The sequence below is a fragment of the Scomber japonicus genome, chromosome 17 (assembly GCF_027409825.1).
Source record: "Scomber japonicus isolate fScoJap1 chromosome 17, fScoJap1.pri, whole genome shotgun sequence".
NCBI lineage: Eukaryota > Metazoa > Chordata > Actinopteri > Scombriformes > Scombridae > Scomber > Scomber japonicus.
Window position 1 is genome coordinate 15,858,365 of NC_070594.1, and position 21,225 is coordinate 15,879,589.

The following is a 21,225-nucleotide window of genomic DNA, read 5'->3' on the forward strand; positions in this document are numbered from 1 at the left end:
TTACGGCTTTTAGTACAAAAACTTACACGCTTTTATGAGTACAAGAGGTGAAACCACGAAGAAGCAGCCGCTGAATATCAATATTTACGACCCCCTTTCACCCAAATCAGAACTTCAGCGTTGTTTTGCATGTAGTACTGCTGCCATGTTGGGGGCCAGTTACACAACTGGCCCTCAACATGGCCCCCAGCCCCAGCTCACGATGTAAACACCCACTTTCAGTGCAGCAACACACCACCATGAAGATTAGAGTCAGACAGTCAAAGGGGTATCAATAAAGTTACCATACCCTAAAAGATCACTTAAAAAAAGTCAATTGTATTATTCCATCAACATACAGAAGTTTGAGGAGTCCTAAGAAGTAACATAGAACTTAATGATATGGATTATTAATGGACTTTCAGAGTTGCTGCTCTTAAATGGTTAAATGACTGCTTCACATCACCGAAACACCAGGAAAAAACTTACCTACTGGAAGTTAGAAGTGAACAATTACCGACGTGCTCTTCTCTCTCGTGCAGTTTTCCAAACAATGACTTAACATGTACATAAAATCTCTGAACTGCACGAGGAACGTTGTAAAGCTACGACAGGAAGTGATGACAAAGAGCAGCGCGCGCAGACTCCAAAATAAAGACGTCTCACAGCTGACTGTTAAAAACAAATTGTAGTGGACACATACTACAATCATTTGCATAAATTTGGAAAAAAAGGCATTCACTGCTATATTTAGATGTTTAACACATAATTGCAAATACTCAGGGGTTAAATGATCACCGAGTGATTATTTGTAAGACAGGATTTTGTTCCAAATTATTTCTGCCTCTCTGTAAATAAGGAAACAAATCCAAACTGATGACTTCAATAGTTTATTTCAGAAAACATAATACCAAGCAACTGAAATCCATTGACTTTCCAGCCAATTACTCCACAGATAAACTTAAATATTTAATTCAGTCATATCAGAAAATTCAACCAATTACATTTTGCTTTAGTGTTGTGCGATTCTTTTTTTTGCTAGCTGTGCGATGATGAAGGCCTTTGATTTTAAACATAAGTGCAACACTCTTGACAAGCTTACATGCTGAAAGTTGACTTCAGCTTTCCAAATACAAAATTTAAACCCAACTATTGAAGGAGAATATTACACAACTAAACATAAATCAGGAATCTTCTTGTCCTTTGGATACAGGTTGCAGAGTTAAATGTAGCTATTCTGACACCTTAGTATACATTTCATGTAAATCATTTATGAGTTATGTATTTATGGTTGCATGAAAAAATCATCCCAACTGGACTGTGACTGCACGTTGCTGTTTAGTTGCACGAAGATGTAGTCACTGCAATATGTGAAAATGTCCTATTCTTATTAATTCTAGAATAGCCAGTAGTATTAGTTGAGGTGCGTTCAGGTGCGTTCAGAAGGCCCTGAACAGCTGGTTTGGCATGTATCCCAGATGGAGGAAGGAAGTTTGGGCCTCTCTCTCCAGGTTAGCCAGCTCACGGACTGTCGGGGCCAGCACATCCACGTGACCCTTGTAGTTACCACCTGGATGAGATGAGAGCAACTGATCAAGCTCAACATAACAGCCATGAATGTAATACATGTCTATAGCCAGCTAGCTTATAACCATGTGAAATATAATGTAATGTTCATTACAATTATAGATATTTCAGTTTATATAAGTGCTTGACTTAAAGATTGGTTACTATTTTTAAAGCCACACCACAACTGTGCAAAAACATACAACCATAAAACAATCATGAGTGGTTTTCCTTCTCTCCTTTCCTTCACATACCTCCCAATGCTCTGCGCTGACCGTAAGAGACCTTTCCATCAAACTCATCCACAGGTACTTTGATGTCAGGCTCACACTGGGTGATGGTGCACTTTAGATGTTCCTCAATATCTGACAGAAGCTGCGATCAGAGCAAAAGGGAAAAGAGCACAAGCATGTTGGGTGACGTCATCTAGAGACAGGGACAAAAGTGGGTGTGCTTGACCTTTCAGTGCTATGAAGCAAAAACCTTTACTGCTCACTAGGATTTCACAATGAATACATTCCATTTCACAGCCGACATGCACTGTAAATCCGAGGGTCCCATTTCTACCGGGATGACAAATCATGGTAAAAGCCCTCTGCTGGCTCGGAGACAGTATCGCATTTTAAAACAGCAAATTTAACTCACTGCCTCAACTTGATTCAGTTTGCGTCAAGTGTCTTTGTTCACCTCTTTCTCATTGTACCAGATGGTGCAACCGCCATCCTCCTTCAGTCGGGTGTTGTAGCATCCTCGGCCTCGGTTTGCACAAACGTGATACCACACCTGCACACATGATACAGATATGCTTACAACCATGTCCAAAAACAAATCAATAACATGTATATTTTATCATCCAACCTACCTTCTCCTTCTCCATGGCAACCAAGGAGATGGCCAGACCCATTCTGCAAGTTGTAAAGAAATCAGGTAATATTTTTAATTTAATGTCCTTCAGATAAATTGTATATGATGAGGCATATTAGTGAAAATGTAATAATGAACACAGATTTCCAAGTGTGCGACTGCTAACCTTTCTGCTCTGCCCACTCTGCCAATACGATGGACATAGTTCTGCTTCTCATCTGGCAGGGTGACGTTAATCACTGGAGAGAAGAGACAACATCTGTGACAACCAAATGGCAGGAAGTGGACATGCATGTGTAAAATGCAGCAAGCATATATATATATATTTTTTTTCACTGGAAGTCTGATATCTTTCTGTTACCATAAGGAACTCCGTGGATGTCAATCCCTCTGGCAGCTACATCTGTGCAGATCAGGTGTCTCACTTCTTTTCTCTGAGAAGACAAGGAAATCTTAAAACACAGAACAACTGGTTTCATATTTTCAAGTGACATCATTCAATTAGTGTTCTTTTACCTTAAAGCGCTCCAAGTTATTTTTCCTCTCGTTGGGCTTACGATCACCATGGAGACAAACACAGGACAACTGGTGGGTTTTACTGTCTGGACCTAAAGATAACGGATCATGTCATGGAAAGAAAACAAACAAAAAAACATCAGTCCCTTATATTGACGTGTGTTTGCAATATAGATGCGATGGAATGTTACCTCTTTTAAAACGTGTGGTTGCTGAAAAGGAAATTCTCAAATGGCACAAAGGCCTCCTACCTCCTCCCTGCTGAATGAAGTACTGCTCCATGTTGTCACAGTCAATCTTGGTGCGACAGAAGATGATGGCCTGGTCCATTTTGTGCTCTTTGATGGCCCTCACTGTGTACTCGCCCTTCAGTACCTTAATAGCTTCTGACCACATTTCTAAAATTCACACAAACAAAAGGTTCGTGTTACCAAGACCTCATTCATGAGTACTGATGGAGGGAAAATGCAAATATAAGATCTGTGTTGTTGTTGATGTGAGTTTCTAAGAACCTTCCAAGACTAAATTTGGCAGGGAGAAACTTTTTTAATCTGTAGCTCTCACCCACCTGCTGAATTGGCTCCTGGTCTGGTGTTATCTTTGGCATGGACTTCGTCAGTCTACCACAGCAAAAGAGAAAAGGCAGTCAGCACATTACTCTAAACCAAGAGAAAGAAATGACAAACAACCTGCAAGCTACTCTGCAAGTATAGGAACCTTCCACCAGCTGGAGCACTTATAGCCACGCATACTCCTATGTCACCATGAAATGTTTCCTTTGCCAAGCAATGGAGAAAGGGGGGGGGGGGTTCGCTCACCCTGATGTGGTTCTTGCCCAGCCGCTCCCACATGTGATCAGTCTTGGGGTTGACAGGCACCACCACATGGTGGACAGTCTCGGGAACAGAGTCCTCGCCCTTCAGGTCCACCCATGTGGGAAAGTGCATGATGCGCTCAGACAACTTCTTCACGTCAAACGAATGCAGCGTGGCTGAGCACACAATCACCTGGAAGAAAGAAGATCAGCTGATGCACTTCAACTACTAAAAAGGTACACCTCACCTTCAGATGTGAAAACTCTTACATATTGTGATTTAGTTAAAACAACAGATGAGCACAACTGTAGTTTTTAGGGTTAGAAAATGAAACATACTCCTTGCAAAATGCAAATGGTTAATCTAATGCATCTAAAGCCACCACTTAAAAATATAGAAACTTTCTGGGGATTCAGAAAATGCTTTGTTAACTGTTGTGATCATTAAAATTGATTTGTTGAGATCTATTATGCATCTCTACATCACTTCATAAAATATACTGAAGAAACTGCCACTTAAACCATGCAAGCAACTTATAATAAGTGTTACCTGCAGTCTCTTGCCATCAGAAGTGACCTGTGGGATTTGGTTATGGATCCTGTTGATGAAGTCAGTATAGCCTGCTGATAGGAGGCCATCCTGAGGACACACAGAACCCCCAAGAAAGTTCACTGACAGTACTTTGAGTTCTCAAGGGATTTTGATTTGAAACAATATTTGTACCAATATTTTTACATTTACACATTTCTTGGCTGTAAACAACAAGTGCTTCTTAATGTAGAAGCACCTAAAAGTTCTGTGAAAACACTGTAGAAGTGTTGTACATACACACTCATCCAGGACCAGAAAGCGGACTTGGGATAGGCTGAGTTTCCCAGTGGATATAAGGTCGTCCAGTCTGCCAGGTGTTCCCACCACAATGTCGATCTGATCAAACACATTGATGGCAAAAGCAGAACAGGGAGTAAAACTGTCAGTAAAAAATCTTTCTACACTATTCAACAGCATCTCAGACTAATTTAATGTTTATTCAGAGACAGTTCATGTCACGTACCCCTTGTTCCAGAGCAGCCAGCTGCTCTTTGGCAGCCACACCGCCAATTACCAGTAGTTCCCTGCGGTGACAGATTAAAATTACACACTGATGGCAAATGGTTATACTTGAGCACTGGCCCCATCTCCTGGTGTCAACCTTGAATTACACTGAGAAACGTTGGCAATGCAAAATTTCATAGAAACATTAATCAACAAATTGTTAACTTAGCGGCAGGATTCATTTCTCTCTGCCTCAGTGTCACTGCTTTTCACAAATGTATACGTGAAAAATTATTTGTAGAATTCATGGCTTTCTGCAATGTATGTGAGCCAATGTGGATATCAGCGCTATGTAACTTAGTCATACTGTACCTGAGTTTGGGATTATCCACATATTTCTTAAATTGCTTGACATTGTTGAGGGTCTGTTCAGCCAGTTCTTTTGAAGGCTCGATGATCAGGGCTTTGGGTGCATTGGATGTTGGTTTCACCTGACTCACTTTGGCGCTGCCTGCACAAACAGAAGAATCAGTTAACTTTGGAATGGACCATTACACTGTTTGTAGTGGCACTTTACATTAATAATGGCAATTTGTATGTGGTTTTAAAAATGTCAAGTAAAAAGGGATTCAATTATAAAAAGTATGCATGCATCATCCAATAAACTATTATTGCTAATATGAAACATGAAGTAGAATCCACCGACCTGTCTGAGAAGATTTGACTGAGTGACCGTCTGGTGCCTGGTTGAAGGCGACAAACCCACTCTTAGGTTGATGTTTAAAGTCTTCTCCTCCAAAGTTAAACTTCAGCTCTGCATTCTGGGAGACAAAAAAGCGAGATAATCATGTGTATGGTGTAACCTGGCACCTGTGGATTTGTAACCTACCAAATTTTAAGTGTTCTTGAGCACTTACCTTGAGCACACAGGAGGCAAAGAAGGCCTGATTCTGCAGATTTTTAGGAATCTCAAAAGCCAAACCCAGGTCATTACCTGACAGAAGAAAACACAGAGAAAAGGGGAGAGAAACATAAGTTATGTTGCTATTTACACTGAAACCCCAGATGTTTTACATATTCATAATGGTGAGAATCATAACTAGTGAGACTACCATTTTTGGAGAAGGAAATTTGGCTCTTGTCAAGATCCAGGTAGCATCCAATAGTGTCATGCATGGTAAACTCCTGCAAATACACAAGTTAAAAAGAGAACATATGCTTGAAAATTATCCTCACAATTCTTTACATATTTAAATAACACAGTCATTAGTTAACTGTTACCTCGCCATAGCTGTCAAACTGCTTATTGTGTGATTTCTTTCCAGTCCCACCAAAACCAAACCCATACTTATCGGTTCCTAGAAGGAGAAAAGACACCAGGATTGAGTAAATTCTCTATTGAGACATTTTATTTTAGTTGCTATATGTTTCTACAGCATAGATATCGCATACCCAAGTCAAGGGCTGCCTGACTTGTGGACCAGCCAACACGACACAGCCCCTGGTCATGGCAGGTCACCTCATAGTAGTACTTCCCTGAACACAGCAAGACATGGACAAAAAAACACACTATCAAACACTAATAAAAGGATTACAGTTATACAGATTATTTGGTGATTGGGTTCCCTGTGTGTAATCAGTGTGTCTTTAAATGTTTAAATTACCTTTGGTGACACCTTTTGTAGAGCGACAGCCATGCCACTCTTTAAACTCTCTGCTCTGGCAGCACAGTCCATCCGGACCAATCGCTGTCCAGAAACAAAAAGCAACAATTGTTAGACAGGGCAAAGATATCAAAACTGGGATATATTCTAAACATTGTATATATGGTTCGACTGTTCTCTAGAGTTTGAATGGGACATTAAAGGCTTATTTTTGCTCCCCTTACCAAAGGCTGAACTGCGGTCATAAGGATTCATCTGCCAGCTGTTGAAGACTGAGAAACAATAAAGACAAACAAATCAAACATCTGAAGAATCACAGCATCACAGACTTTAAACATATCTACTTGAATAGTACCACCACAATAACCGTGATGACTGACTGGTTGTGACATATGCAGAAGTCTCTATTAAAATGTATGACACAGAATTTCTGGTAAACTGTGACTTAATATTGTTATTAAAAAATATATTTTTTATTAAAATCCAGAGAAATGAAGGTAAAGGTGTTCTCACTAGCTCCTCCAGTTTTGATGGCTGCTCTGCCCTTCTTGCCCTCCTTCTGGTCCGACAGGGTCTCATACACAATCTGGATCACAGGGATACTGAATGCCTGAGGAGGACAAGGGAAATGATGAATAACTATCACACTGTGGCTCTAGGGCTGCAACTAATGAGTATCTTAATTTACAATTAATCTACTGTTTATTTTCACAATTACTAGTTTAAACAATGTATTAACAACAGTAATGTCTTCAGTTTGCTTCTTTTGTCTGACTAACAGTTGAATCCTTCACAAATTCAAATCAGTCATATTTTACAAAGGAAAACAGCAAATCGCAATTATGAGAAGTTGAAACCAGACAATATTTGACATTATGCTTAGAACAACAACTGAAATTATTATTTTAAAAAATTGCTTCGTAACTTTCTGTTGATCAATGTTGCATAGACATTATTGAATCGCATTTGGGCTTCATTTAAGTCATTTGATCTGAGGGTGAAATGTGAATTGAATCAAAAGCAAATACAATATTGCTGCTGTCCAGTACTTACTCCTGTTTTTCCGCTACCAGTTTCAGCTGCCTGGAAAAAGAAAAAGAAAAGTCACCTGTCAAATTTGCAGTGTGCAGTGAAATGGGCAAATGTGTGTGAGACAGCTTAATGTTTACCATAAGTACATCTCCTCCACCAAGAATGAGGGGAATGGACTCTGCCTGGATGTCAGTAGGTAGCCTGAAATCCAGTGATTGGAATAAATCAATGTAGTGTCTATTGTTTTAGGTTAATTGCATTTTCTAAAAGGTAACTACAACATGGATAGAAATCACATCATATGCATGCTTTAGCAATGCTGATGTGCACATGAAACAGTCTGGTGTTTGTAAAGTGACTTACAGCCAGTCCATCTCCTCCACAGCCTGCGCGATTTCAGGCATAACCCCCATTTCTGTTGAACAAATGTCATAATGAATGGTTCAATATTCTTTTAAAAGCCGTTTGGGGTTGACGTAAACCCCAACAATATAAATGTATTCAATAATCTTACCAGAAAACGCTGCCATCGTAGCTGCTACGAGTTCAATCCGACCGGAAGCAACGTGTTCAACTCTCTCGCGAGATTTGTTAAGAAAGCAATAACTTTAACTCATCACACTTCAAGAGATTATTTTAACTCAAACCATGATTTTCCCAAACCATAACCAAGTAGTGTACGTGCCCAAACCTATCCAGGCTTTAACCACAGCGTCGCCACACCATAAAACAGCGAGACAAAAATATTTTGAAGCGGTAAAAGTGGGGTTACCCTACATTGATGGGGTTACCATATCGACACGGTGCACCCCTAGTAGCGGGCCGTACTGCCAGTGTTATCACATTTAGTTCCGGATGGTTTTACATAAAATACTGTAATCAGTTGCGGTGCCAGTCCCATATTAACATTTTTATTATTTAATCTCTCTATACATGCGAAACTTAGAAGTCGCTCCACCTGTGTGGTTAGCGACAATTTCCAAACGCGTTTTTACTGGATAGACTTTGTCCAGTGCTGACCGCCGTAGACTTTTGACAGCTGGTTCAAATATGGCTGAAGATAGCTTGTTAGAAGGCGAAGATGAAAACATTTTATATGATTTACTTGTTATTACTGAATGGCCGCCAGAGACGGACACTCAGGTTAGTCATACTTTTATTATGGCTCGTTTTCAGCCCGCCGTGTTGGTTGTGTGTTGAACATTTATGTGTAAAAATAGCTTCCAAAAGTGAACTATAATCAGTTGCACCGGGTCAGCCGCGAAAAGCCACGTAGCATAAACAAACGGTTAATCTGCTTGTTAAACAAACTAAATCTGCACATTTTAATATCACATTGCTAATTAGTGTAGCTCTACTGCAGTATCCATAGACAGACATGCTCCTTTTAGAAGGCAACCATTCATTTGTCGCTCCCTGTAGCAAGTTTATACTGTACTATTAAACCCATCTATTTTCTTATCTGACGTCCATTTTCAGCAAAAGATAAGCGATGATGGCACAGATTTATTAAGATCACCTGTCACTTTCTTTACATTTTCAGTTGCGAGGCAACAAAGAGTACAACACCTCTCTTGTTGCAAAAGCCATCACAGGTAAGTTTCTGTTTTACTTTGACTTGTGGTGCTGTACATGCTTTAAAGGTGGCACATTACTTCACTACAGAACAAGTATTATCCCCCACAGTCTGTAAATGTTACAACCAGGTTATCTACTAAGGAAAAGTTTTGCTCATGCTTGAATACAACATAGGAGTTGGTAGCAATGGGAAAATAGACTAGCAATACTGTAAAGGCAAGGCAAGTTTATTTAAATATCGGAGTCAACACATCAAGGCAATTCAAAGTGCTTTTCATAAAACTTAAAAGGCATTAAGATGAAATCTTTAAGAAACACATCATAAAAAGACATTTAAATTACAATTAAAAAGAGTTATTTTAGAGTTAGGTGAATAGAAAATAAAATAAGATGAATTAGAATAGACAGATAGAACAGGTGCATAAAAGATGCAGTTGAACAAATGAATCAAAAGCCTCAAATTTGATTTAATGAAAGGCAGCAACAAAAAGAAAAGTCTTCAGCTTTGATTGAAAAGAACTGAAAGTTGCAGCACACCTCAAGTTTTCTGTAAGTTTGTTCTAGATATGTGGAGCATAAAAGCTTTAAAGTTGCTTAAGACTTCTTCCAGCATGAAAACACAAGATTATATAAACTATTAGGACTACTACTTCTGAAGAAAATGTCTTTGTACGCAACATCTGCATAACTACCCTGTTTTAAAATGGAGAAAGGGTGACAGGTCACATACAGATCTGTGTGCAGGATAAGACATACACATATGTAATACATTAGATATACTTTGTTGAGGCCATGTCAGCATAACTCCATTGACACCAGAGCATCTGTAAGTCAAAGAAAGTGTTGATGAACTTTTGCTGGTCTTGTTTGGTGCTACAGTGTTATAGCATTATAATTTGACTGCATATGCTTGGATTTGGTTAAAGAGACCAAATATCACTTCATGCTATCCCCAGTTTCCAAATTAATCTATAAGTAAGGATAGGTAAGAGACCTTCTGTATGCTGATCAATACAATGTGACATTATCACAATTACCATTACTATGCATTTTAATTGTGATCCATTGTTTACAGGCCCATTCCGCTTGATCCTACACTACTTGTGGTACAGGTAAGTTCATCATCACTATCATATAGTCGGAGGCTAACAGGGAGGACAGTCTGTCCTAACTTATGCTGCTTAATTTTAATCAGTGAAATGGACTGACATGCGACATGAAGTTATAACAGTTTTTAGAACAAGTGTGTGTGGCCGACTATACATGCAAAGGTGTGTATACATTTCAATAACACTGCACATTTAATTGACACAGACGTATCAGTTATTTTACTACTGAGTTTTGAATGGCAGGGCTGAACTAGTAAAACAATACAATATACCCCTTATAGTATTTATATAGCACTATTTTAATGTTCAAATCATAAACAGGGTTTCAGGACATTGTTGTCAGGCTTCAAGTTATGTGCTTGTTTTCGTGTGGTTCGGACCATTCAGCGTTTTATGAGATTTCTCTTGTGATCTTGTGATCTTGCGTATCCAGCTGTGTTGTAAGGAAAGAGGGTGGTAGACAGATGATTCATCCAATCACCTGCCAAGTATGTATTTTTTGAAAGTGCTCGAACAGTTACCAAGGAAAACTTCTCAGATGGTTCCACTTAACAAACCAACTGATTCATCACGTTAGGCCTAAATTATGGCATGGCATGAAAAAGGCATTTGCTGTGTTAAAATAGGTGAGGTAGCCCACATCTGCTTAAAAGTACTGTGAGAAATGTACCATAGAATGGTATTTAAAACAAATGCATTTTTTGTCCTGAATATTAACCATGATCTACTGTTCTATGTCAATCTAATCATCTAATCATCTAATGTCAATATTCCATCATATGAAGACAATGAATAATCAAGGTTTAATTAAGACATTGGTGTATTTTATTTATTCCATAAGACAAATACAAGGGAAAGACTATAAATAACATTCATTTAACAGATGTGAACACAACTGCACTTTGACACAGGTCTTACTAGGCTTAGTTGATCAATATGTCCTGAAATCCACTACAAGGACTCATACACACAGCTTGTATTCAAGATGCACCACATATTTCTGAAGATTTTATTTTGCAGTGTGAATCTGAATAAACTGACCTCGTTCACCCTGCTTGTACTGCACACTGTGGGATGGAGCATGTAGACAGATGGCTAGATGTGGCCTGCAGTGGATTCTGTAATGCTCTACCACAGAGGCCTGTTAAGCTTGTCAGCAGGTGGTTAGCTGGCACCATCAATAACAGTTAAATATTTAAGAACTCCTCTAGCCATCTAACGGCTCTGCTCCTCCTTTGTGGATGGGATCGGATGAGGAATTTAATTAGATTTAACCAAATGGAGTAGGCCCACAGAGGCTGTGCAGCATCACCGGTATCAACTATTCTCAAAAAAGTATAACTGAAATTGTAATGAAATAGAAAAAAACACTCACACTGTAACTGAAAAAAAGTTACAACAGAGAAGAGTTAGACAAAGTGATTAAAACTTTTAAGATTTAATATTACAGTCGAAAGTGAAAACAAAAATCCTTACAGTTCTGGGACTGTATTCACATCCTGCTGAAGTCCGAACTGACTGAGTAGGAAAAATGAGGTGTGTGTCTGTCTGAACTGTAGAAATTTTGGTTCTAAAAGTAATTCACAAAACATTTTAGTGCTAAAAGTTGGTATGAAGTCTTAGAAAAGTTAGAAGACGTCCAGAAGAATTAGTTAAAAAGAGTGCTCACAGGCAGTCAGCTTCTGCAGATAATGGACCTACTTATGTCAGCGATTTGGAAAAATACAATGATAATTAACTTTTAAATGGGTTTTCTGATAGCAGCGAATTAATGATCCAATCCAACGATCCAGTCAACATACCAACAAATCGAAACAACACGACCCTATACTTAAGTTTGCAGTACAGATAAACTTCAAATATCTCAGCAGTCTGTCAGAATGATTCTTTTAACTAAAATGCTCTGCCCTGACTTCTGTTTGACATTCCAATGTCACCAACTCAATTAAATAACTAAAGCTCTGCTTCACAGCTGTGACTCTAATATCTGGTGAATTTGTTGCATAAATGTTTAATGACTGCATCAAAGGATTTGTAGAACAAGATTTATGTGTTTATGTGTGACGAAATATCACACACGGATACAATAGAGCTAATGAGAAAATATGTTCTTTAATTTTATGTATGAAATTAGTGACTTTTTTTGAAACATTTAAAATATTTTCATCTATTTACTGATTGATCATGCTTTCCTTTCCTGTATATTTATGAGTATTTTATTTCACCTACACACTTATCAACCAATTACATTATACATAGTGAGTCATTTCACTCAGCAGCATGATGTCATCCATCAGTTACTGCTGTTGTCATCTTTGCCTCTTCTTTTACTCTGGAGTTTTCTTAGTCCCTCTTACAAGTAAACTCTTAGTTAGACTCCTAGTGGTAAGATGAGATCCTCTGTAAATATGAATGTGTGTAGCAGTTATGGAGCTTGCGTTCATTTTCGGATTGTTTTGACCCCTGTGAATCTCAGTCCCACCAGCTCGTCTCTGCCTCTTGGGCTTCACCGCCTGGCAAACAAGCAGATCAACTGGGAGCTGGTGCTTGCAAGGTACAACACACACACACACACACATACACACACACGCACACACACTTGCACTGTGATCAATACCTGAATGTGGACTACTTTGTTGCTGACACACACTAAGCCTTCCTCTCTTTTGGTTGTCTCTCCCTTCGCATACCCTCTCAACCAATCATTTAACTATACTCATTACAACTGATAAACCAAGCAGAAAGGCAGTTTTTAATTGGCTATCGATTCAACCATGTAAGACAGTGTTAAGCGAGGTCAATTGATGTTGCGCATGTCTATTAGTTTGATGTACTCGATCCTTCTGTTTCCTTTCTGTCTGCCCCCGAAATCTTCCCTCATTTAATTCCCTCTGAAACTATCTTTGCTCTCTTTAATGCTCCCAATCATTATTGTTCCTCCTCTTCAGACCGCCTGACCTGGCCTCCAATTGCAGTCTTTATCTATTTTACATCCATCCTGCCCTTCTACAGTACACACACTCATAAACATAAAAAGCTTGTCTTCTCTAATCTGTCTGCATAATTTGTTTATTTCTCAATCTCCGTCACTGATCTCACCTTCTGCTCTCTTTCCTCTCTTTCCTCTCTTTCCTCTCTCTCTCATTTATTTTTCCTTTGTTCATTCCTTACCATTCTCTTGTTTTTTGTTTTTTTTCTCCGCAGTAATGGCAAACTGTTGGCAGTGGTTCAGGACCAGTGTGTGGAGATTAGGTAATTACTGAACCCTATCCTGCTGTGTGAGGCGCTCTGCCTGTGCATGCCAGTGATAGAGAGCCTTTTAATTAATGGGGTGATTCACACATCTACCTTAAGAAGAGCTGCAGTCTGAGCTTGCATCTAAAGAATGAACTTTGCTTAGTTTTTTTCGGTTTACTTTGAACATCAATACAGTCAGTCATAGGACAATATTTAAGTCATTTTTGTGACGCTTAGCATTTTGAGAAAGCTAGTTCTCCCTAAATGTATATATATGTGTTCGTTGGTGTGAGAGAGGGATAGAAACAGAGATTAAAATCATGCATACATATGAGTATGTTAGCGCTCATTTTGAGTGGCTGTAATTATTTCATGACACAAATCCAATGTTCCCATTTACACAGACAAAATGTACTCACTCAGCAATGTGCTATATTGAGAAAATGTAATTCTTTAGAGCAAATTTTGAAATGAAAATCAATAGCAATGAAACAGGTATACAAATATGTCTCCAGAGGCAAATGAAGTGCATTTCAAAATATGTGCAGCATTGGCTCAGGAGAGAAGAGACTGCTTTTCTCTTGACCCTTTTGTGAAACTGAAATTCCATTTAAATATGCTGATGTGTCACCATGTGAGTACCAGACATCACTATACTCAGAACGGTGCTGTGTTCTCACCTCTTTAGAGCAATCATGTCTTTCCACTCATGCTTCAGCCTTGTGGGTTTCTTTTGTTGTTTAATCACACAGTGTTTTATAGCCTGGCTTCAGCATTAGTTGATGTGAGCGGGTGTTAAGTCAGCTCAAGGCCTTATCCAGTGAGCTCTGTTAAGAGCCAGTCTAAACACTGCCTACTCTCAAGGTCCAGTCTGCTTGATCCATTGAGCTACTTTAGTTGGCAGGCTATCAGTGGATGTTATAACTCACCTCATATTAGTTCATATATGAGGCTAGGTGTGTGTACTTGCATTTCTGTGTGTGTTTACTTGTCAAGCTGTGTAATGCCACTGCTTTGTCCCTACCCACTCTCACTTTATGTGTGTCTCCTTCTCAGGTCTGTGAGAGATGACTTCGGCTCAGTCATTGGGAAGTGCCAGGGTAAGAACCTTTCTCCATGTTTTTATCAATCACATACTGAGCTTCATGGTAATGAAAGAAAGGAATCATCATAGCTCACCTCATTTAACACCCCATGTAGTTTATGAAAGATGAGGTTACTGTTGTGTAGTTTAGTCAGCAGTGGCGTCATTCAGTCTTTTTTGGCTGGACCGGCCAGTGAGTGAGAGATGACGTTACTCCATTGGTTAGCCTGCTGAGTGTTGGAGTTTCCCCAACACTCAGCACTCATTGCTCTTTTAAAATGAATTGATGCGAGATGATGGAAGTGCAGGACAGCAGCACGACACAGGGTGACTTTGTTTCCTGCTCCGAGCTCTGACACTCTCTGCTTGGTTGTCATATACCGTGCAGTCGACTAAACTTCTGTTTAAACAGAAGCGACCAGTGTCTCTACTGCCACCTCCTCTACCGTCTAGTGTGATCAACTCTTGGGCTGACAGCACCGTCAACAGCTGTTAGGAGAGATGCTCAATGCGCTTGGATTTTTATATCAGTTTAGTGTGGGGCGGCTGCTCTGAAGGTATGCTTGATTTAGCTGTAACTGGACCAAGATAAGCCTCCTCAATTTGCGCACAAAATACTGTAAAAACTTTAAATTATAATTTCCACCGCAGCCTACGTGATTATCGTCCTTGAAAGAGACGAAGAGGCAAAAAAGAGAGGCGCATTGGAATGATAGGGAACACATAGTTAAAGCACCCAAATAAGCATCACTCTGACAAAACACAGATGAAAGAGCAGGGGGAGTTAACAGATGGCTAATTAGAATAGTTATAATAAGTTCTTTTTCAGATCAAATATTTCCCTCATAATTGTAGAGGCCTCAGGGTCAGATGAGTCAACCAGAACAACCAGAAGTCCCACCAGGCCAAAAAAAAAAAAAAATTAATGCCAAACATTCCAATCATTTGTGTTTTGGGGCATATTTGTGCAGCGCTGTTCTGAGATGCGAATCAACTTCTGTGTCGTTGCCTGGGAAACACTTGGTAGCGTCAACAGCAAAAAAGTGATGGTGAATGTGGGTGGAGCAGAGGGAAAGGTTTGCAGTAAGTTGTCAGTCTGCCAGTAAAAGTACAGTACAGACTAGTGTGTCTGAGTTAATAAATGCTACAGCCTCTTGAGACAAAGAAAAGTCATGTTTGTTGGTTCCCAAGTGCTGGATAAGTGAAGATGGTTAGCTCAGAAGCCACCTCAAAGGAGTTGACCTAGCAGAAACACTGGTATCAATAGTTGTCTTTGTTTTTTACTCACCTACTTTGAGTTTATTTCAAAGAGAAACATCGATCATAGCAGCTAATTGGAATGTGTGAGTGTGTCTGTTAACAACAACACAGATAATCACCCTCATCCCCTACACTGCCACTCATTAAGCATAGCCTCATACTGGCTGTTGAAAATAAATTGCTTTGATTGGTTGATTAGCTGCTGAAATGGCCAGCTCCTTCGGTCTTAATTGCTCCATCTAAACACGATGAAGCCCAAACTTTCTGCAAGTTGAGAGGTTTTAAACATATGAGCTGAGTTAAATAAGCATTTAGCTGTTTGAAAATCTTTATTGATATCTTTTGCATATGGTTTCTTACAGATGTCATTTTTGCACTAATCAATAAGTTATTTTTTTAGGTCAAATTTCTATTTGTCACTACAAATAGAAATTTGACCTAAACAAAAGGTGTTGCTGGTAGCTACAAACCCCTAGAGAATTATCATCTGACCTTTCAATTCCTCTTCACTTTGCAGAACATTTTAGTGTCTTTAACCTTCCTTTCGTCCTCCGGGTCAAATTGACCCCGTCTGTTTTGACTTCTTCTTCTTGACTTCTTGCCTCCCTCCCTTCCTTCCTTCCTTCTGTCTTTTCTTCCCCCTACCTTACTCCCTCCTTCCTTCCTTCCTCCTTTCCATCCTTCTTCCTCCCTCCTTTCCTTCCTTCTTCCTTCCCTCGTTTAGGTTTAGGTTTACTTTCCTCAACCCTGCTCGTGAATGTAATGGAGCATTTAGTAGCTAAAAAAACAAGTATGGACAGCGAAATAGAGCTACAAGGAGAGAGAGAGATGGTGCAATACAAGGGTTTGACTGATATTACCAAGCAAATTTGAACTCGAACACAAACTGAAAAACTATCTCACGGTTTTTAAAGAAAAACACAAACTCCAGATAGCAATTTGCCTAATTCAAAGAATACATGAACGACAAACTGATGGTAAACAGTAAGGAACTACAGGACCAGAAGAAAAGTATCAGTGAGGCTCAAACTTGCATTTTAGGAGCTAAAGACATGGAACGTCAAAGCAAAGAGAAGTTTTGTTGACAGTACTCCAAGAGCAGAGAAAACTTCTTTGTCAGGTTTTATGAAGGGATGCCAAACACTTAATAATTGAAGAAGTACAAAGAGAGGGAGAAAGTGCAGTGTTACTTAGCTTCCATGAAGAAAAACCCTTCAACAGCGTTTGCTAGAGGTTTTTATACCTCTGCTTCCAAACATTTGGCTTCAATACAGGCTCAGTAAACTGTATTAAAGCACTCTATCAAGTTCCAAAGGCAAAAATAAAAATTAATGGTAATCTTGCAAATTGCTTTAGGCTGGAAAGATCTATCAGACATGGGTACTGTCTATCAATGCAAATCACTAGCTCTGTTGGCGATTTTCATTGAACCCTTGGCTCAAGCAATACAACAAGATGAAAGCACTGAGGGGGTGGAGGTGAAAGCCCAGAAAACTGAATTATTTGGTGATAATCTACTTAAAACAACTACAATCTGTCTCCCTAAACTAATGAAATTGTTAAAATCGTATTACTATTCATGTTACAAACTCAATGTGGCAAAAACACATGAATAAATGATAGAGTATTCCTCATCACAAGCTATCCAACCAGCAAACAATTTCAGATGGAATTCAAAAAATGCAATAAAACATCCAGGAATGATTATTACAAATGACACAATTGTACAGCGCTAATTATAAGGCTCTAAATCAGGAAATTCAAAAAGATATGGGAAGATGGTCTGTACTTAGATAGAAATCAGTAAGATGAATGTGTTAAAGAGAATTCAGTATCTGTTATAATCTCTGCCAATAGAAATACCTGAGTTACAGTTTGTGGAGTGGTTTGGGAGCGGGGGGGGGGGGGGGGCTCTATCAAATCTCTGAGAATATTATTACACTGCATAGCTATGACTGTTGGTGTATTGGCGTGATACAAGATGGAAAGATATTGAATATAGTACAGAGGGATGCCATGTCCAAAGTATGATAGGAATGTATTTCAGGAAAAGAAGAAAATACTTGATCCAATCACCAAATTAACTTTTACAGTGTTAAGGTTTACAGTGTTTAAGAAATGTAATTTGGAGAGGGTGGTTACAGTTTCGAGCAGGATGGCTTATGACTCCAAATTTAAACAACGGACCCCGGATGACAGGTTTGAACAATTGGCAAACAAGGGCATTACAACAATAATCCCAATAAATGACAGGGGCAAAATTAAAAGTTCTTAAAAATAAATAATTTAATTTAGAGAAGTGAGATTGGTTTAGGTACCTTGCAAGTCAGAGATTTATTTGAGAAAGGGATAAAACCAGATTTCCCTTGTGAGCCAAACAGAGTGACTGTAGTACAGGTAGAGTGATATCAGTGTTGCATCAAGGGCTGGTGATGAGCAGAGGAATCTCCATACTGTATAAGTCAATTTTCATCAACACAACAGATTGCATGGAGAGAAAAATGCAAATCACACTCATGTTTTCCAGTTGATGTATGGAAATGATAAAATACTGGGATGATGTATGGAGGATAGTTGAAGCAATATTGGTTTATGAATGACCAAAGACATGTGTGGTGTTATATCTCAGCAACCTGACAAGGGAAAATGTTCAATGTGAAGATATCGTGTTAAAGTTCTGTTAGTGACGACTGAGATGGCAATTTCCAGGAAATGGTGCAAAGAGGACTCTCCTACTCTGGACACTGTTGAGGTTATATTTGATATGGAAAGACTCACACATGTACTGAGAATTCAACGACTGGAATTTATTGCGAAATGGGACAAATTGACTACTTGTAAGATACCACTACAGCCTCTGAATGGAAACGGGGATATCTTGAGTTATGTACGACATATGTTTGTTCTAAGTGGAAAACAGTCAAACTTAAGAAAAAAAAAAAAAAGGAAGGGTCTGATATCAGATAAAATGCTACATGTTGTGGATCACTGAAACTAAAAATAAAAAGATCAATTTTTTTTTCACACTTTTCACTTTTTCTGCACACACTCTCACAAATACACAAACATTGTCCTAAACAGTGATCAGTAAATAGTCCAGATTGAAACTTGAGTGGGTTTTGTCAACATTTTGCCTCCTTCCTTCTCTTTTTTTCTCCCTCCTTTGCTACATTTTTTTTCTCATTCTCATCATCTTTCCCACCCATCTCTCTCTCACACTATATTTGTTCCGCTCCGGCTAGCCGTCATTGTGGGCCCGTTGTTCTAATGGTTCATTGTGTGGATAACAGTAGCCCCTGGGCCTGTGTAAACCCCAACCTCGGTCCTATTTTTCATTCCATTTCATCTTTCCTTTTCATTTTATTTTTACTTCATTTCATTTCACGGAGATTTGTCCTAATGGATTTTGCTGTGATCCTGCCTTTTAATGGCATTTGCTTTTAATGGAGGAGCGTGTGTGAATGCGTGTGTTCATTCCCTCATTTCCCGCTTGTGCGTGCGCTCGTGTGTGCATCCTCGTGCGTGTTTCCTTGCTTCCACACCTGTGTTTCACTCTCTGTCTCTTTCTCTTTCTCTTTCTCCCTTCTCTCTATCTGCTCCTGTTATAGAGGACTCGCCTCCCACCCCTGTACATAATTCATAAGTGTTGAGCTCTGATAAATGCATTTGCAAGGCTTTAGATAGAAGGCTTCTATTGGGTCGTCGGATGTAATTCTCCCCAACTTCCGCCCCCGGCTTCTCCAGGAGAGAGAAAAAATAAAAACAGGGACAGTAGCATCCAATTTTCCAGCTCCCCAAAAAAGCCATCTATGTGGAAATGGAGCCCTCTCAGCTGCAGAACAACACACTGTATACAATTCATAATGGGAACGAGATAGGGAAGGAGGCAGTGTGAGAGTGAAATAGAAAAGGGATTGAAATAGAAAGCAAAAGAGCCAAACGAAACGAGGAGGCGATGCTTGGTACCTATGGCTCTCATAATGGCTGCTTGTTCTTGTCTGCTCCTCCTCAGTTGAAAGTCTCAAAGGTGTGTTAAATCGCCTACTTCCTGAGGTGCTCTCTGATACTTAGGCCTTAAAATTTGGAGAGCTATTATTTCTCTCAGTGGGTGTCGGATTCATTGTTTCTCCTTCTCTCTTTCAACGCCTCTCTCTTTCTCTCATTCTCTCTCTTTGTCTGTCTCGCCTCCCACCTCTTTCCCTTTGTTCTTCATTTAAAATTCTAGTCATACAATATCCAACGCCTCCATTCGTTTGCGGTATTGCCCACAAGGGGTTACAGCATCGTTCCTCAGCCAAGAAATTTAATACAATAACACCAATAGCACTGTTATGTGATATCAACAAAAACATACCTTCCTTTTCATAACTTTATTGCTTAGCAGGCACAGCACCCCTGGTGGCACATTATGTTTCACACTGTTCGTCAAATCTGAGTCTGTGCTAAAGGTTGTGTCTAACTGTATATTTAAAAATTGAAGAACTATATCATTTCCAGCTCAATATTTTTATCCTGGGACCCTACTTGAATAGCTTTGCATGATTCACAATTTAAAACATTATCTTATGCTGGTCCTTTGTGCAGCCCCTTAGTGGAGCCTCTGTCTCTTAACAGGTAGTTGTAGCTCCTGTCTCTTTAAGGCGCCCCTCCCAATAAGGCAGCATTATCAGAGCCAAGTTAAGTTACCGCTGATGCAAACCCAATATTTCCCGCTTTACTGCTTCATATTAAAACTTTGAAAGGATTAAATAACAAAAACAATTTAGAGTAAATGAAATGTGTTTCTTACTGAATTAGTAGAGCTTGGTTAGCAGTTAACAACATATGGACATATTTGGAGCTATTTGTTCAGTGGATCAATTCGAAATAATGCAGAGACGACCAGCACACTGATTTTAATTTGCTGTGTTGTGTAATGGAAAAAACGCTCACAGCCTGCCAGCTCGACCCGAGTCTTGGCGTGACTACCCTCAAAACACTGGAAAAATGCCACAGTGTTAGCTGAGTGGAGAAGTGAACTCACACTGGGTATGGAGCAGATGATCATATAAAGAAATCCGTAACGAGTCGACACCGGCTTGGGCTGAAAGTAGAAAAAATGTTGGAAACCGAGCATTCAGAGCAGTTTGGAGCTGGTGCTTTTTGCTCACAGGGATTATTTCTACCTCATTATTTGACACTTTGGCCATGTTTAATTTGAACATCTGACATTGTAACATTATACACATGATTAAAAATAAGGAAAAGCACAAGGTCCCCTTTAAATATTCTATTTGGTGTTCTTGTACAAGCACATAGTTTGTGCACGTTGTTTAATGTCTCGTAAGATAATCAAAACACAGTGAGGATCAGAGGCTGGCCAGACTGTCCCGGCTCCTCTATCAGAGGGACGTACGACAGCGAATCCTTGAGAAAGTGCCAGCAGGCAGGGATGTGCTTTATCATAGCGATATGGTTACACTCACAGCACTGCTGAGCCAGCAGAT

General features: G+C 39.4%; 2 protein-coding genes across 2 annotated transcripts in view; one reads left to right on the forward strand and one right to left on the reverse strand.

The window, feature by feature from the left end:
• Positions 1-859: 859 nt before the first annotated feature.
• On the reverse strand, positions 860-8,029 carry ddx1 (DEAD (Asp-Glu-Ala-Asp) box helicase 1). Its single transcript, XM_053336530.1, has 26 exons — positions 7,986-8,029; positions 7,835-7,886; positions 7,609-7,672; positions 7,493-7,522; positions 6,953-7,049; positions 6,664-6,711; positions 6,440-6,523; positions 6,228-6,311; positions 6,057-6,133; positions 5,888-5,960; positions 5,693-5,769; positions 5,482-5,596; positions 5,148-5,286; positions 4,795-4,855; positions 4,569-4,667; positions 4,290-4,379; positions 3,744-3,932; positions 3,494-3,545; positions 3,177-3,323; positions 2,926-3,017; positions 2,771-2,843; positions 2,576-2,648; positions 2,408-2,450; positions 2,233-2,328; positions 1,800-1,920; positions 860-1,549 (listed from the first exon to the last, which is right to left on the reverse strand). Exons 1-26 carry the CDS (start codon positions 7,999-8,001, stop codon positions 1,419-1,421), a joined length of 2,223 nt encoding a protein of 740 aa, XP_053192505.1. The 5' UTR covers positions 8,002-8,029; the 3' UTR covers positions 860-1,418.
• A 477-nt stretch (positions 8,030-8,506) lies between these two features.
• nbas (NBAS subunit of NRZ tethering complex) overlaps positions 8,507-21,225 on the forward strand; it is a 158,229-nt gene continuing 145,510 nt past the window's right edge. The window contains exons 1-6 of the mRNA XM_053336782.1: positions 8,507-8,614; positions 9,015-9,066; positions 10,125-10,161; positions 12,635-12,712; positions 13,363-13,410; positions 14,452-14,495. Of these exons, the coding sequence (XP_053192757.1) occupies positions 8,522-8,614; positions 9,015-9,066; positions 10,125-10,161; positions 12,635-12,712; positions 13,363-13,410; positions 14,452-14,495 (352 nt within the window). The 5' untranslated portion in view covers positions 8,507-8,521. The remainder of the gene's footprint in view (positions 8,615-9,014; positions 9,067-10,124; positions 10,162-12,634; positions 12,713-13,362; positions 13,411-14,451; positions 14,496-21,225) is intronic.

Bases quoted from the DNA above. Each gene is read 5' to 3' on its own strand.
- ddx1 (XM_053336530.1), bottom strand. The intron at 3,324-3,493 runs GTGGGTGAGAGC...TGTGAATTTTAG, and splicing joins ACCAGGAGCCAATTCAGCAG to AAATGTGGTCAGAAGCTATT. The intron at 2,329-2,407 runs GTAGGTTGGATG...TCATGTGTGCAG, and splicing joins TTGCCATGGAGAAGGAGAAG to GTGTGGTATCACGTTTGTGC.